Source organism: Kalmanozyma brasiliensis, assembly GCF_000497045.1.
Source record: "Kalmanozyma brasiliensis GHG001 unplaced genomic scaffold PSEUBRA_SCAF16, whole genome shotgun sequence".
Lineage (NCBI taxonomy): Eukaryota > Fungi > Basidiomycota > Ustilaginomycetes > Ustilaginales > Kalmanozyma > Kalmanozyma brasiliensis.
The window spans coordinates 217,808-233,926 of NW_015961955.1; the positions used below are offsets into that span (position 1 = coordinate 217,808).

Consider the following 16,119-nt stretch of genomic DNA (forward strand, 5'->3'; position numbering starts at 1 on the left):
CTCGCGCCAAATTTGGGCTGAGCTGCTTGAGTCCGACTGAGGGCTTTGTCGGTGCTCGAGGACCCTTGATTTCCGAAGCACGCACAGCCAGGCAGCCAACCAGCTCTGCATGCACAAAGCCGATCTTTTGTGAAATCAAGAAGAAAGTGAAAAATGACCACCAAAAAGAAGGCTTGGAAAAGGCGGTCAGAGCGGAGTCATGCGGAAAGTGCGGAAAGCGCACGGCTTCGGAAGCCTGGTTGATGAGAACATCTTCGGAAGGACCGATACACAACGTCAACGCAGGCCTTTGATCACCTCTACGACGGCTGGTGATGGGATGTGAATCGGACGAACCGCTTTGTTGACTGTTCTTCAACCACTTCGCATCGGAAATTCCTCTCACCAACGGCTCTTCCGTCGTATGTCCGAACGCTACTCGAACCTCGAGGCCGACATTCCCACGCCATCTGTCAGCAGCTGCGCACAACCGAGCGCTCCTTCATCATGACTTCATCCGCAGCGACGCTGCACCTGCCCGATATCATCGTGGTCAAGAGGCTCGAAGTGCGTATGATCGTCGGCGTTGACAACTGGGAACGTGTCCAAGCTCAGCCCGTCACCATCGATGCCAGAGTCCACACCGACGTCTCCCAAGCTGGCAAGTCGGACCACCTTCCCCACAGCATTCACTACGGCATTCTCGTCAAGCAGCTGGAAGCTCACTGTGCGGACCACCGCTATCGCAGCCTCGAGGCGCTGGCCGAAGGTCTCGCCAAAGTCTGCATCTTCGTTCTCCACGCTCCTAAGGTCACTCTCAACGTAGAAAAGCCTCGCTCTCTCCTCCATGCTGCGTCTGCTGGCGTACAGATCGCGAGAACCTCTGCCGATTACATGCTTGGCGAGACCCATCCTATTCCAGCCAACATCGATCCTACGCAGCATCTGGACGAGCTGAGACTCTTGCCTTCCTCCACACTAGCTCTAGACGACAAGGTCATCGTCCGCGACCTTATCATCAACACCATCGTCGGCGTCAACCCATGGGAGCGGGAAGACAAGCAGGATGTCAAACTGAACCTCGTCGTCTACTCCGGCCTCTCTCGTGCCCGCAACTCCACCGCGGGTCTCGTCGATGTCGTCAACAAGCCACACAACTACCGCACCATCACCCGGAGCATTTCCGAGTATGTCGCCGCAAGCTCGTACAAGACGGTCGAAAGCCTTGCCACGTCAATAGCAAGGGTTGCCATTGTCCAGAACAAGGTCGAAAAGATTCGCGTCAGCGTCGACAAGCCGAGCGCCATTATGTTTGCCAGCAGCGCAGGTGTAGAGGTCGAGCGGACTCGCGAGTTCTTTGAGCAGGAAGCTTTGCAAGAGGAGCAGCAGCTCCGTGCTCAAACTGCCTCTTCGTCGAATGCAAATGCACTTATCAAGGCCAACGCCACAGCGACCTTCGAGCAAGGCTGGCACCTCGCCGCCATCGCTCTGGGCTCGAACGTCGGCGACCGAGCGGCCAACATCGAAGCGGCAGTCCAAGCCCTCAGCGAGGCCAAGGACTGCCTTCTCGTCGACACCAGCTTCCTCTACGAGACGGCTCCCATGTACGTCCTCGATCAGCCAAAGTTTCTCAACGCCGCCTGCCGTATCGCAACAAAGCTCAGCCCACACGACCTGCTCTCCCTCACGCAATCCATCGAGGTCAAGCTCGGTCGCGACAAGACTGGAGTGCCCGAAAAAGGACCACGATCCGTCGATCTCGACATCCTGCTCTACGACAATCTCGAGATCGACGATGCACCACGGCTGGTCGTCCCGCATCCGGGCATCAAGGAGCGCGAATTCGTGCTTGAGCCGCTCAAAGACATTCTGCCCGACTTTGAGCATCCGACGTACTCGCGTACTATGTCCCAGCTACTGGTCATGCTGCAAAAGTCGCCCGATTACGAGTCGAGCGGGATTCGAAAGGTGCTTCCCATCCCATCGCCTAGCACAAGATCGACGAGTCAATCGACGGACACAAAGACGTGGACGTGGGGCTCCAAGACGTTCATCATGGGCATCATCAACGCGACCCCAGACTCCTTCTCGGATGGTGGCGACAACCTAGTCGCGGTCGACGCCGCAAGCTCAGCAAAAGCGATGGCCGAACAGGGCGCTGATATCATCGATGTTGGCGGCATGAGCACCGCTCCCAACGCGGTCGAAGTGGATGCCGAAGAAGAGACGAGACGCGTCGTGTCCGTCATCAAGGCCATCCGCGATGCAAGCATCACCACACCCATCTCGGTCGACACTTTCCGCGCCTCTGTCGCAGAGGCAGCCCTCTCCGCTGGCGCAGACATAATCAACGACGTCTCTGGAGGTGAGCGCGAGCCCGCCATTCTCGAGGTTGCCCGCAAGTGGAAGTGCCCTTGCATCCTGATGCACATGCGCGGGGACAGCAAGACCATGAATGGGCTGGTCAAGTACGAGGGCGGAGACGTCGTGGCGGGTGTTCGTGCCGAGCTGGAGATTCGACTTGACAGAGCGCTGCGGGCTGGTGTTAGGCGGTGGAACATCGTCCTCGACCCAGGCATCGGATTCGCCAAGGACAGCGCTGGCAACCTGTCGCTCCTTCGCGAGCTCTCACGCCTCACACTGCCAGAATCAGTCGCCAAGTCGACCAAGGGCAGAGGCGTGGCATTCTCCGGCACAGCAACGCCAGCTCTGGACCGATCTACGGACGACTCGCTCTCGTCCGCATCACTGTCCGCCGCGACACAAGGCGATGCAATTCAGGACTCCATCACGCGACCATGCTGCTCGCTCGTCTCGTTCCCAACGCTGGTCGGCGTGTCAAGGAAGAAGTTCCTCGGCCACATCACGGGCAAGCAGGACCCCAAGGAGCGGGTCTACGCCACGGCGGCCGCGTGCACCGCCGCCATCGCTGCCGGCGCCGACATCCTCAGGGTGCATGATGTAGAGCAGATTCGAGATGTCGCCGTCACTTCGGATGCTATCTATCGTCAATGATTAGAAATCTTCACGCAACACTTGATTACGGTGAACGAATTGATCTGCGAATTGGTGAGGAATGAGCTACAGGAAGATTTTGAGTGCTTTGGAGAGACATTGTTGAAGATTATTCTTTGACCTTTGACGTCGGTAGTCAGGAGATGAGAGCAGAGCTTCAGTCCTGCTCGTACTCCTCATACGGATCAGGTCCCTCGATGACGTGAAGCTCGGAGAACTGAGGGGGTCTAACGTTAGTGAGGTGCTTGGTTTTTTAAAGACAGATACAATGCAACATACCTTTGCGCGTCGCTGCAGAACGCTGCTGAGTCCGTCGAAGACCTCGTTGAAGTCCGAACGGATCTTGCACCAAGGATCTTTGTCGTTGGATTTGACGCAGAGCCAAGCGAGCCTGTCGAGGAGCGCCTCGTACCAAGCGTCGGCCTCGCGTTGGTGAGGGAGCTTGTCGCCGCGCGCGGGCATGCGGAGGATGAGGCCGTCTTCGAGGTCGATCGAGAAGAAACGCTGGAGGTACTGCTCGCGCGCCTTGGGATCGACTGGGGCGTGCTCGGAGTCGAGGATGCTTTCAAGGATCTTGCTCTGAGGGACGTCCTTGAGCACCATGTCCGATCGATCGGGCGCGTGACGCTTCACCCACTCAAGTTCCGCGATCTTCTCTGCGTGGCGAACAAAGGAGATTATGTCGAGCTCGCAAGGGTCACACCGGACGGTGAGAGTGTAGCGAAGCTCGCCCTGGGTCAGGGCGTCTTTGTCCAGACGAGGGATCACGTGCTGCAAGTCAGGCAGGTTGATGACCGCTTCCATCGCAGCTCCCAGCTCGGTAGCTTTGACCTTGTAGTAGGCCACGTACATGGTGCGGTAGGGGCCCCAGGAAAGGCCAGACCAAGGAGAGGCGTGAGCGTTTGGGTCGGACATGGTCGAAGAATCCAAATCGTCGCTACTGAGGGGGGACGATGGTAGGCCGCTGTGACTATGTGGCCACGACGGAGGATCTAGATGAGACTTGACGAGAGATCATGCTCCTTTTATGCTTTTGGAGTCCGTCCCCTCGCGTGCGAAAGACAACGGATTCTCCTTTCTGGGAACGCCGAACTCGAGAAGCTGTAGCGGACAACGCTTTGATGTCTTCCGCAAGCGCAGCAGGAAAGTCTGTGAGCTGCGTTTGAAGGTGAGTACGGTGATCAGATCTGTGATAGGTCGAGTGATGAGGTCCGTGATAGTTGGAAGAAATGAGTGCTCGGCGCCGTCTCGGAGCGGACGGTGGTGTTGACGTTGGAGATCTGACCTTCAATCTGTGCTGTCTGCACAGAAGTAAGATTAAGCTCTGCAATGAAGTCGCGATTGACGAGGGGTGTGATAGAAATACAGTGAGCGGCAGAGCGCTCGAAGACGAAGCTGAGGCGGGGAAGTGTCCATGGTTGTCTAATGCGGTGCTTGGGAAGGGCGTAGCTAAACCTTGTTCAGCCGAGTTGGGTTCTGCAGACAAGCATTGTGGCTACTGCTGCATCGGGGCTTGTTCGGGCATAGTGGAAGCATCCTGATCAGGGTGTGACAGGTGATACAAAGTTGGGGCCAAAGCGTTGTCAGCGACGAGCTCTTCGCGTCGGGCAACAAAGTTAGACTTACCTGCAGCTGAGCAGCACTCCTCTGAGCAGGATCTTTTGGTTCGACGAGGTGCATCTTCTCTCCGATCTTGTGCACCTTCTCCTTGATGCCGGCGATACCCGTCGAGTTCTCGCGTCGATGGTTGCGTCTCTCTTGGGCCTGTTCCGCTTGTATCTGCTTCTCGATTCTGCGCTCTTCCCATCCAGGCGGGCCTTCCGGCGCCTTGCCTGGTCGGATGATTGATGGTGCGGGCTTGGTGGTCGTGGCCATTGTGTCGGATGATGAAGTGCTCTAGGCTGAGGTGTGTAAGGTTTGTTCGGGAGCGCTCCGATGTGCAGCGAGCCTAGTTTGAGCTTGTGACTGATATGGAAATGCCGATGGTTGGCGGAAGGTAAGGCGGCAGGATCTTCAACGTCTGCACAAGCGTGGGAATGCTGTGTCGATAATTTGGACCCCGCATGGTGCGGACCCAGGGATTCACAGGGTTCCTGGAAATGATTTTCCGGAAATCGAGAAGCCTGCACGATGAGGCAATCCCGCCTGCCGCCGGGCGAGATCACATCGCCGATCCGCGTTTCGCAGAGATCGCCGATTCAACTATGCAATCGCCTTCAAGCTTTTATCGCTTTGTCTTGGTACTGTCAGCACTACATCCTGGAGGGAACTGAAGAAGGTCACACGGCTGACGAGAGTCACGAGCGTGGAATGTCTCGAGCCGCTCAAGACAACCTTCGCGACCTCGGTGATAAGCGGTGAGACGTGCGGTGGAAGCCTCGCTTGGAAGCATGCAGCTCGACCGATTCTTATTCCGTTGTACATCGCTGGTCGATTAGATGCATACGAGCAGCGACGGGTGCTGCTTATCAGCACGAAGAACGGGGAAGTCCCGAAAGATTGCCAGTGTGAGTCATATGTGGGCCCTGCTTGTGGAAGTTCCAAGGCAAAGCCATCGGCGTAGTCATGGTTGCAGCGACACATGTGACCGTGCGTGCGCGTGCGGCCACGCCAAATTGGACTCAAGCCATTGACGACAGCAGATCGCGCTCGTCTACTCGCTTACACGCATGCGAATCCACCCGCGAAGAGCAACGGCGCGTAGCTACGCCCACTTCGTTGCAGCTAGGTATCATCGCTGATACTGGCTGCTCCAGTGACAATAGGCACGGCGGGCGCCCGTCACTTTTTCATAACGGACTGCGCGAGAAGATATATGAAGACGAGCCTCGATAAGAAGGACCGGCCCAATCTCCAGCCCCATCCTTTCACTGCTGCCTTCTTCATCTTCCATTCTGCCACGTCTCTGGTCCTCGACAGTCCAAACCAGCCCCAATCCAGTATCGTTCGCTTTCAAGGTGAGTCCGCGCGTTTAGATACCTATGCTACCGGATGTCTAGCTTGCAGAGAGGCGAGTGATGCTGTTTGTCCACATCGATACAGACGGGCATTCGTCCGAAGTGGACCGAAACAGTCATCGGTCAGAAGCAATCGGGAGCTGTCGAAAAAACGGCCTCCTTGCTGCCAATGGCAGTGCCCCAAAGCACGTCAACATCGTATCGCCTCTTCCGTCATGTTCCGCACCCTAGTTGTGCTTCCTGTCGGAGCCAAAGGCTCGTGACCGCAGAGGCGGCCAAGGCATGTTGATGGCGAACCAAGGTCGGGTTCGTGCTCGAGACCAAGTTCAAAGCAGCCGTAAAGTGACCGGCCGCGATTTCCCCGCTGGAGGCCAGCACAGCTGTCACTACCGTGCGCATTCGCGGGTGTGATCCGGTGATCCTTTCTTTGGACCACAGAATCTTGTTGTTCGGCGAACCCGACCTTGGCTTCTCAGCAGCTTCGAGAGCCAAACGGCTTCTCCGTTGCCTCAAGAAGAAAAGAGAGAGTCACGCTCGCAGTTTCGGGCATCGGCCGCACCGTCCGAAAATACGCTCCTTGACTGGAGATGTGCCTCGCATCTTGTCCGTGCACCGGGCAATTCTCCTTATTTTCCTCCACCTCGGCTGTCAAGCTGACTGGTGTGGATGGAACATCGTCTCCGCCTCGCGCCGCGATTTTTTCCTTGCAGCTGTCAGCCATTGCGTAGCTCAGAGAGTCTCTTCGCCTCGCTTCCCCGCACTTTGTGTTTGCTTGCGAGCAAGCGTGACTGGCGGCGCTTGATCCTGCCTTCTGGTGGCCGCGTTCCCACGCCGGCATCGCCGTCATTTGGGCTTGTCTCTCGGTCTCTCATCTTTGGCTCGCTTCCAGTGCACAGGCCATTGCTCTGGGCTCGATTCTTCTCACTGCGCTGAGCGAGCGTGGCAATGCCCCTCGGCCTTTGCCGTCCCTAGCCGCTGAGTTGACTCGCCCTGATGCCGTGCTAAAGTGAACAGGCTGATCTGACGCCATTGTTCTGCCAATTCTATGGCCGCCGTCTTTGCCTCCGCAAACCCAGCCGCCGCTAACTTATAAGCAACGCATCATGTTTGCCCGTGCCTCCCTTCTGCGCACCACCATCCCCCGTATCACTCCTTCAATTCGTTCCTTCCACACTACAAAGCCCAACATGGTTAAGGTACGTCTTGTCTCATCAGACATCGTAGCTGCTCATCGTCCGCTTCACGTTCGCATACTGACCCTTGGTGAATGCGCTTACCCGTCTTTGGTCGACTGCAGATCGTCGCTGTCCTCTACACTGCCGGCAAGTACGGTGAAGCCCAGCCCCGTCTGCTCGGCACCGTCGAGAACAAGCTTGGCCTCGCCGACTGGGCCAAGCAGAACGGCCACGAGCTCATTGTCACCGCCGACAAGGACTCGCCGGACTCCGAGTTCCGCCAGCACGTCAAGGATGCCGAGATCGTCATCACCACCCCCTTCCACCCCGCCTACCTCACCAAGGAGGTGCTCGAGTCGGCCAAGAACCTCAAGTGCTGTATCACCGCCGGTGTCGGCTCCGATCACGTCGACCTTGATGTCGCCAACCAGAAGAAGATTGCCGTCTACGAGGTGACTGGCTCCAACGTCGTTTCCGTCGCCGAGCACGTTGTGATGACCATCCTCGTCCTTGTCCGCAACTTCGTCCCTGCCAACCAACAGTACCTCGCGGGAGACTGGAACGTCGCCGAGGTCGCCCGTGAGTCGTACGATCTCGAGGGTAAGGTTGTAGGCACGCTTGGCTCTGGTCGTATCGGTTCCCGTGTTCTGCAGCGCTTGAAGCCCTTCGACTGCGCCAAGCTGACCTACTACGACTACCAGCGCAACGAGCAGCTCGAGAAGGACACGGGTGCTGTGCGAGTTGAGGACCTCAAGGAGTTCCTCTCGGAGCTCGACGTTCTCACCATCAACGCTCCCCTGTACGAGGGCACCAAGGGCTTGATCAACGCCGAGAAGATCGGCTGGATGAAGAAGGGCGCTTGGATCGTCAACACCGCCCGTGGCGCCATCGTCAACGCTAAGGACGTTAAGGAGGCTCTTGCCTCCGGCCACCTCCGCGGCTACGGTGGAGACGTCACCGACCAGCAGCCCCCTCCCAAAGACCACCCCTTCTACACCATGAAGGCCAACCACAACGGCATCGAGTACACCCATGGCTCTGGCGGAAACGCAATGACGCCGCACATCTCCGGTACCTCCATCGATGCCCAGGTGCGATATGCCAACGGTGTCAAGGAGATCCTCGAAAACTACTTCTCCGGCAAGGCCCAGACGCCTGCCAACATTATTGTTGAGAACGGTGACTACGCCACCAAGGCCTATGGTCAGCGCAAGTAGACGCCTACACTATCCTCACATTAGTATCGCTATGACCTGAATCGAATCTGTTGAACCAAACAAGCTTATATGCTGTCGTATGAGAATCGTGAATGAGATGATGGCTAGGCGCGTTCGAGCGGTCCGGCAGTAAATTATGCCGCGTTTCCGCCAGAGCCGTGGGTGCACTCGATGCCGTTGTGGTTGGCCTTCATGGTGTAGAAGGGGTGGTCTTTGGGAGGGGGCTACCGGTCTGTGACGAGATGAAGCATGACGGCGCCTCACGTCCATGTTTCTGACCGATTCTCGCTCTCAAAACAAGGTGCAGTGAAGGCTCGCTTTGACCTGCATCAGCCGAACGCTTCCTGTGCACACTCGCTCACATCCATCCCCCTCAACTCACTCTTACACACTCGCACGCACCCTGAACCACAAAAGTTCATCTCCGGTCAACACATTTACCATTCGCACAACGGCTACATCAGAATTGAAGCAAGTTTGGTTGGCCCTGGTCCCTAATACCCTTCCCAAAATCCGAACTCGGCTGAAAAGGCTTCACACTCGATCCGCCGAATCCGGTTGGTTGGGGATGAATCTGCTGTTGCCCTGTCGCAAAGCCGGTGGGTTGTGCGCCCAACGCGGTGGAGTTGAACCCGTTCGATCCCGCACCTGGTGTTCCCGGGAAGGCCGAATTGAACGCGCTCAATGCGGAACCGTTACTTGCCCCCGGGGTGGACGGCGCGCCTGGGGGGTTGGAGTTGAACGAGGGCATGCCTGTGAATGACGGCTGTTGTAGTGGGGGGCTAGCGACGCGCGCGAAAGGGTTGCCCGTCGCCTGAGGTGCCAACCCGGGACTGCTCGCCGTCGTCGCTCCACCAAACTGAGGGTTGCTAGCCAGACTCGACCCGAACGACGACTCCGGTTTGAAAGGTCGCACTGCGCTACCTGCAAACCCTGTCGGCTGGGGCTGCACTTGCGTCGCCTGTTGCGCGGGTTGGTTGAACGACATGCCCGCAAACTGACTCGCAAAATCGTTCTGCCCACCAGCCGTACCACCTGTCGGGGTCGATACAGAACCGGGCGTACTGGCTCCGAAGGCACTGTTCTGGCTGGCCTGGCCTTGGGTTTGGTTTGAGAAAGTGAACTCCGAAGCGATGCTTCCAATCAACCCCGTCTTCTGGGGTGCCAACAACCCACTGTTTTGCCCCTGCTGAGGGTTTTTGCCAGTAGGATCGGTCCCATCCCACGCATGAGCGCCGAGACTGTAGTTGCCTCCGCCGGGGAAAGCGCCCATGGCGAGCTGGTTGAGCGACGGACCCTTGGGTGCGGGCGGTGAGACGGGGGGTGGGGTCGACCCGGGTGGTGGGGCAAAGGGGTTGCGCGAGCCCGTCTTTTGGGGCAGCAGCGCCTTGGTCGGGGCGGGTGATGCAGACGGCTGGGGCTGGCCATTGGGTTGGGTCGAGGAGGCCGAGTTGAACGACGAGAGTGCCGACGACTGGTTGGAGCCGAAGGCGTTGTTCGAGTTCGGCTGTGGCAGTTGCGGCTGAGAGGGCGTTGCGGTGTGCTGGGGCTGCAGAGCTTGGAATGGCTGGCTCTGCTGCGCTTGTTGCTGTTGCTGTTGCTGTTGCTGCACTTGCTGTTGTTGTGGCTGCTGCTGCTGCTGTTGCTGTTGTCCAAACATGTTCGGTTGGCCATCAAAAGCACCGAACGGCCCACCGAATCCAGTCGGCTGCGGCATCACCTGTGGACGGAAAGGGTTAAACCCAGTAGCCTGGGGCTGGATGAAGCCCGTCATCTGCGGCTGCATCCCTCCGAACCCCGTCATCTGCTGCTGCATCGGCATCTGCATACCAGTCTGCTGCTGCGCCATGAAAGGGTTGTAACCCGTCATCTGAGGCTGCATCCCACCCATGCCCATACCACCGAATCCATTCATACCCATCATGCCCGTCGGCTGAGCCTGGAGGAAGAAGCTCTGCTCTGCCGGCACATTCGAAAAGATGCTCTGCCCACCATCGTTGTCGATGCTGGCAAAAAAGTCCTGCAGATCCTGATTCGAAGTCGGGGGCTTGGGCTTGCGATCCGGCTTGTCAGGTTCCTGAATAGTGATGCTCTTCTTGGATTCGCTCTTGGGCACGGCGGACGAGATGGTGGAGGTGGGTCGCGCGGTGGAGGCAGAGGGTGTCCCGTCAGCGACTGCCTTGTTCTGCTTGTACTCCTGGCGATTCTGCTCAAAGTTGGGATCCTTGAGGTACTCTTCGAGGGCGCCGGCGAGCGAAACGGGGGCGTGCTTGAGAGAAGGGATGGCGAGGTTAAGGCTGTGAGAGGCCTTCTTGGCGCTGTTGAGGAAGGCAACGACGTTTTCGGTCTGACGGCAGAAGCGGCGGTAGAGCTCCAAGGCTCGCTCTGCATCGGACCGTGCCATCTCAAAGTAGTGCTCGAGAATGTTGATGACACCTTCGTTGATGGCAGTGTAGATGGCAAGGAGGTCTTTGAGCGTCATGCGGAAGGCAGCCATGACGAGGTCATCGTTGAGATCATCGAGGAAGAAGGAGCACTGCATGAGCACGCTGGCGACCTTCTGTGTCGAAGAGACTTCACGGAGTAGCCCCTTGTCGACGGAGAGCTTGCGCAAGCGGTTGCTGTTGCTCGCGCCATTGGAGTGCGCACGCGACCGGTCGGAAGAGCGGATGACGTCGTGTTTGAGATCGCGGTACGCACGCACTCGTTCGTCGAGGTACTGTGCATAGACGGAGAGCGTTTGCGGCGCCGAGTAGCCAGACCAGCTGCCGGAGGCGACGTTGCGCAGGCGGATGTTGCCAACGTCGGAGGACAGATGCCTGAGCACGTTGTCCACCTCGCCGTTTCGGATCATCGTGTGCAGGATGACCAGAGATTTGAGAACCACTGTTGCGTTGGGCTCTCGGAGACGGTTCCCAAGTGCCCTGCAAACATCTTGAAGCGAGCCGTCGGTAGCGAACGTGGTTGCAATGATAGGGTCAATGTACTTGGGCTTGATACCACCGGACTTGGGCTTCGTGGCGCCCTTGACCACCTTATCGTAGCTGGACATGATAGAGGCGGTGTGTTGTTGCGGACCAAGACGATCCGTTACGTCTCCAGAGACTTTTTGTCCGTTTCGAAGGGCTCAGCTGCCAGGTGATCGCAGATGCTGCGACAGTTCAGAGGTAGCGGAGATGCGGCTTTGCCTTGACGGATGGATGCTATTTCCGGAGAGAACGATCGCTTGATCGGCAGGACCTCGATAGCTGTCGACAGGTATGTCTTTCGTCGATGCTGAAGCGGATGATTGGAAAGTCGAGATGGTATGCTGTGAGGATGGAAGCTACAAAGCGGATGCAATGGCCGGCCGGTTGAGCGCACACGCATAATCGCTCTTCGGTCTCATCTCGGAATTCGCAAGTCCGCTGCCTTCTTGATGAACCGTGCGTGCACTTTCCGACTTGGTCCTCTCACATCTCCAGCTCACATCAAGTCCACTGACGACGCAGCGAAAGACCCATCGCATCATCAACGTGCCGCCGAGTTCCTGCCTGTATCGAACAACGAGGTCTTACATGCAGCGAGGATCGTTGCCAGGCTGAGCTGGTGGAAACACTTCTGGAAGGTGGGATTTGCAGGCAATTTCGTCATAGTTGCGGGCGTGCGGGCGTGTTTGCCGTCGTCTTCGCTGATGTGGACCCTCTCGAGTCTCGGCACGAATTTCGGGCGTGGTCGGCCCGATGGGTACTCAGATGGAACAACCTAACCTACTTTGAGTACAAATACATGTTGCGAGAGGGCGACCACGAGCTAGAATACAGGTCAGATTACAAAGAGCTTTGCACCTTGGGCAGCAGCGTCTCCTTGAGGAACTTCTCGAGCTTAGTCGCGCTCTTGGCATACGGCGATGATGCAGGGTTGTACGCCCGACAGTTGTCAAAGATGAGCTGAGCGTCGGCCACCAGCTCGTCGACATTGGCGTACTGATTGTTCTCGAGCTTGGCCTCCATCGTGGAGAGGTCCATCGGATTCTTGATCACGTCGTAGTAGTCGGTCACCTCTTCGCCGTTGACCGGATTGACGAAGGGCCAGGCGCTTCCGTGTCCGTTGAGCTCCACGAGGATGTGTCGCATCACGGCAAAGTGGGGTCCTCGCTTCGGTCGTCGACTCAGCTCGTCCATCTCTGGCGTCCAGCCGCTTTCCTTCAGCCCTGGAACATCCGACGGGTCCACCAAGAACGTCGCCGTCGGATGATCCTCTCCGTGGTGCTGGTCTCGTTTGGCTGCCCGTTCCGGCTTGGCTACCGTGCCGTCCGGGTTCTCGATCAGCCCTTTGAGCTTGATAAGACGATCGCGGTCATGCATGGCTTGCAAGCCCTTGTGCACCACGTGAGAGCGACTTATGCTTCGGATCTTGGCCAGCACTGCCTCCTTTTGCGCGGCGAGCAAGTCCTGAACCTCCAAATACTTGACGCGCGGCACCATGCTGCACTGCATCAGTGTTCCGCCTTCGTAGTCCTTAATGTAGCCCACCCACATGGATCGGTCCAGCGTGATCTCTTTGGTGAAGCCTTGCTTCTTGAAGTAGCCGATCGCATAATTGTCGGCATAGGTCAGAAAGTGCATGACGGGTGAAGACGCCTTGACGTGGTCTTTGAGGTGGTTCATTAGATGCGAGCCGTATCCTTTGACCTGCTCCGTGCTGGTGATGGCGCAAAAGACGATCTCGGCGAACTTGCGTTGCTTGAACGGTCGATATGTGATGCCGCCTACCACTTGCAGTCCGCGCTTGACGATAGCTACGCTCTGGTGATTGCGATCGAAAACGAGGCGCGAGATATACTCGCGTGGCATCTTGGGGAGTTGACGTTGGAAAATGTTCTTGAGGCCTGTTAGAAGGATCATCGATTCGTGATTGTCGTCGTTGGTGACCACTCGGAATTGGATGAGACCGGTGCGCTCCTCGATGACTGCTGGTCGTTCCTTCTTCGGTGCGACGCCTTCTTCCACTGCAGATGCCGCACTCTTCGGTGCAGGCTCCATCGCCTCTTCCAGATCGATGGCATCTTCTGCTTTGACATTAGCTTCTCCTTCGTTTGCATTCGTCGCTGTGTCGGCGGCATCTTCGGAAGCTTCTGCCACAGCTCCATTTCTGGCTTCTGCAGTCGACTCGTGATCTGCTGCCTCCTTGAGCTCTGTCGAATCGTCACTGAGATCAGTCGACATGCTGGCCTCGTTTGTAGTCTCCTTGGCCAACTCGGAGGGAGCATATCTCCTGCGCTTGATCTCGTGTCGACCGTTGACTGCGCTAGGTTCGGTGGACTGCTGCCGTGACGCGGACCGTGAATGCACTACGGTCATCTCTGGGCTTGAAAGTCGACTTGAGGCGGCCACCGACGCTTCCCTGTCGCGCGACTGCGATCGTGAACGTGGACTGTCTCGAAGCTTACGTTTCCGGTTCATGCTCTGTAATAGTGGAGTGGATGAGTGTGGTCCGGAACCGTTCGGGAGCGCTTGTGTTGAGGGGTGCGGACTCGGTGTGGCGTCAGGCACGGTGCTGAGTTGTGAGACCGGACTTGATGCTTCGATCAGCCCGTCCGCGCCCACTGGCCGCATCTGTTTGCGGAGAGATTCGATGTCGGCATCGGTGTAGTGGAAGTCGAGCAACTTGCGTTTGTCTTCGAGCAGCTCGTCGAGTCGCACTGCGACCTTTGCCCTGCGTGTCGCCTCTTCTTCATCGGCATCAGTGAGCGCAGCGTGATCCTCGACGCTGTGGCCACACGTGTCGCAGCTGACGGCGTCCCATTGCGCCCTGAGCTTGCTATCATCGATGTGCCGCGAATCATGCCTCGAACTCCTTGATACAGGCTCCTCGACTACCTCCTCGTACTCAGAGGGCTTGAAACCCAAGCAGTCTGGAGTGTCTGCGTCGGGCGCGGACGGGTAGGGTGTGTGTCGTGCGACCTTGATGAGGCGTTGGAATTGAGACAGCCTGTGCAGGGTCCTTGCACCAGACGGATACGAAAGCGGCATGTTCGGCGTAGTGTTGCCGGTGTGCAATCAGCCGGATCAGCTGAATGACTGGGCTGTGTGCATGCGGATCTCTGAGAGTGGTCAGTCCTCCGGACGACAGACGAATGAAGCGGTAGAAGCGAAAGAGGAGATGATGAGCGACGCGATTGGCCGAGCGCGATACGGCGTCGTTGGTCCGTATAATACTCCTTTTGGAGATGATTGATAGAACAGAGCAGTTGATGTTGTTCGCGATGGTGATGGTCGTTCAAGAAGAAGCGCGATTGAAGTGTTGCTCTCGGCCAAAAGCAGCTGCCGAGTCGCGTTGAACCTGCATCCCGATTTCCGCACTTTTGTCAAATCGGGCTGCCAATCTCATGCCCGCACCTCTTGACGTGCATTCAACGTTCCGCATCTCACCCTTTGCAACACCACCATCCCTCAGTTCCGCATCTGCAATCCTCGTCTCGAGACGAAACAAGGAAGAAAATATCAGCACAGGTCATTGCGAGTCGCTCTGCAAGATGTACTGCCTGCGGTGGTGGATCCCGCTCTTCCTCTTGCCATTTCCCAAGACCTCGCCGTTGTTCCTGGTGCTCTTCCTCTTCTCGTTTGCGCTGCATTCGCAACCATGCATGTACTGCGCCCTGATACTCATGGGTCTGTTCGGCACATCATCCAACTGGTACACATCCGATGCTAGCGCGATCGTGTCTTTGTCAGCCAACTCGTCCGCATCGGTGTCGCCGTCCAACACCACTTCAGCTCGATCAAGCTACGGCTGGCTCGACCTGGGCTTCTCTGGCGGCAATGGCTTCTTCAGTCCTCTGACTAGGCCGATCATCGGCTCATCCGCGGACGTTGACTCACTGGCTTCGAGTCAGCAATCGGACTTCTACCGTCTATCAATACCCTGGTCCGAGTCGCGGGTCGAGATTCCCAAACGCTTCTTTGTCGGTCTCGGCAAGCACCAAGGCTTTGGTGTATGGGTGGACCTGGGAAGTGGCCTCGACATTACGACAGCGCCCCTTGCAACAAAGCAGTCCACCTCAAGCCATGCATATTCAATCCAGCATACGGAGTTGTGATCGCAGAGCCTTGTAGTCCATCCCTCCGATGGCTCGCTACCGCATTCACACGCACTCACGATACCCGAGGTCAAGCACCTCATTGCAATCTATTCGGCCGTCACCCAGCGATCAAGGCTTTGATGCGCAGTCGGCTGCGATCAGATCGTCGCAAAGCTGAGTGCAAAAGAGAAACACGCCCTCATGGTCAATTGACAGTTCTGGTCAAGCTGTTAGATTGACGTCCCACCGAGCTCCACACTGTTGGTCTCTTAACCTGAGCCGAGGAGGAATGACGATAGAACACCAGAAACGCGCTGAAGGGGCAGTCGGGTCGCGTAAACTGGCTCTCTGCAGGTTGAATGAAATTTCGCGGCTGCAGCAGAGCAAGAATGAAATCCTTTCCAGCTTGGCTGACAGATCCACAGTCGGCGGCATTCATACAGCCTTGCAGTTGACAGTGCTGCAGGCCAAGAGGAATCACACTCTGCGCAACCTATCGCAAGAAGCAGTTGCCAATTTGACCTTTGACAACGACAAGCTAAGCTTCTCCCAACTTTGAGCCTCGTTCGGTCTCTTGGAGCTTCTCACTGCCGGAGTCAACACTCGAATCACTCTCGCTCAGCCCCACACTTCTTTTGACCGTTCGCACTGTCAACAGTGCGATCTACCAACGCAGACGGCATCTGCTCCGCTATTTCAAGCCTCACAAACCC

The 16,119-nt window shown here is 57.2% G+C and overlaps 7 protein-coding genes across 7 annotated transcripts; 3 read left to right on the plus strand and 4 right to left on the minus strand.

The window, feature by feature from the left end:
- Positions 1 to 486: 486 nt before the first annotated feature.
- Positions 487 to 2,994, plus strand: PSEUBRA_001912 (Dihydroneopterin aldolase/epimerase domain protein; the record flags this gene model as incomplete). The annotated part of the gene is made up of 1 exon (XM_016435106.1): positions 487 to 2,994. The coding sequence occupies one exon, from the start codon at positions 487 to 489 to the stop codon at positions 2,992 to 2,994; it is 2,508 nt and encodes an 835-aa protein (XP_016293479.1).
- Positions 2,995 to 3,151: 157 nt separating this feature from the next.
- Positions 3,152 to 3,909, minus strand: PSEUBRA_001913 (uncharacterized protein; the record flags this gene model as incomplete). The annotated part of the gene is made up of 2 exons (XM_059464739.1): positions 3,152 to 3,211; positions 3,274 to 3,909. 2 exons carry the CDS (start codon positions 3,907 to 3,909, stop codon positions 3,152 to 3,154), a joined length of 696 nt encoding a protein of 231 aa, XP_059321215.1.
- A 580-nt stretch (positions 3,910 to 4,489) lies between these two features.
- PSEUBRA_001914 (uncharacterized protein) lies at positions 4,490 to 4,869 on the minus strand (the record flags this gene model as incomplete). Its single annotated transcript, XM_016435122.1, has 2 exons — positions 4,490 to 4,531; positions 4,621 to 4,869. The coding sequence occupies 2 exons, from the start codon at positions 4,867 to 4,869 to the stop codon at positions 4,490 to 4,492; spliced, it is 291 nt and encodes a 96-aa protein (XP_016293480.1).
- A 2,269-nt stretch (positions 4,870 to 7,138) lies between these two features.
- PSEUBRA_001915 (D-isomer specific 2-hydroxyacid dehydrogenase, NAD-binding) lies at positions 7,139 to 8,343 on the plus strand (the record flags this gene model as incomplete). Its single annotated transcript, XM_016435108.1, has 2 exons — positions 7,139 to 7,147; positions 7,249 to 8,343. The coding sequence occupies 2 exons, from the start codon at positions 7,139 to 7,141 to the stop codon at positions 8,341 to 8,343; spliced, it is 1,104 nt and encodes a 367-aa protein (XP_016293481.1).
- A 460-nt stretch (positions 8,344 to 8,803) lies between these two features.
- PSEUBRA_001916 (protein of unknown function DUF1720) lies at positions 8,804 to 11,395 on the minus strand (the record flags this gene model as incomplete). The annotated part of the gene is made up of 1 exon (XM_016435118.1): positions 8,804 to 11,395. The coding sequence occupies one exon, from the start codon at positions 11,393 to 11,395 to the stop codon at positions 8,804 to 8,806; it is 2,592 nt and encodes an 863-aa protein (XP_016293482.1).
- Positions 11,396 to 12,152: 757 nt separating this feature from the next.
- On the minus strand, positions 12,153 to 14,357 carry PSEUBRA_001917 (Bromodomain protein; the record flags this gene model as incomplete). Its single annotated transcript, XM_059464741.1, has 1 exon — positions 12,153 to 14,357. The coding sequence occupies one exon, from the start codon at positions 14,355 to 14,357 to the stop codon at positions 12,153 to 12,155; it is 2,205 nt and encodes a 734-aa protein (XP_059320794.1).
- A 503-nt stretch (positions 14,358 to 14,860) lies between these two features.
- Positions 14,861 to 15,424, plus strand: PSEUBRA_001918 (Bladder cancer-related BC10-like protein; the record flags this gene model as incomplete). Its single annotated transcript, XM_059464742.1, has 1 exon — positions 14,861 to 15,424. One exon carries the CDS (start codon positions 14,861 to 14,863, stop codon positions 15,422 to 15,424), a length of 564 nt encoding a protein of 187 aa, XP_059321216.1.
- Positions 15,425 to 16,119: the final 695 nt, after the last annotated feature.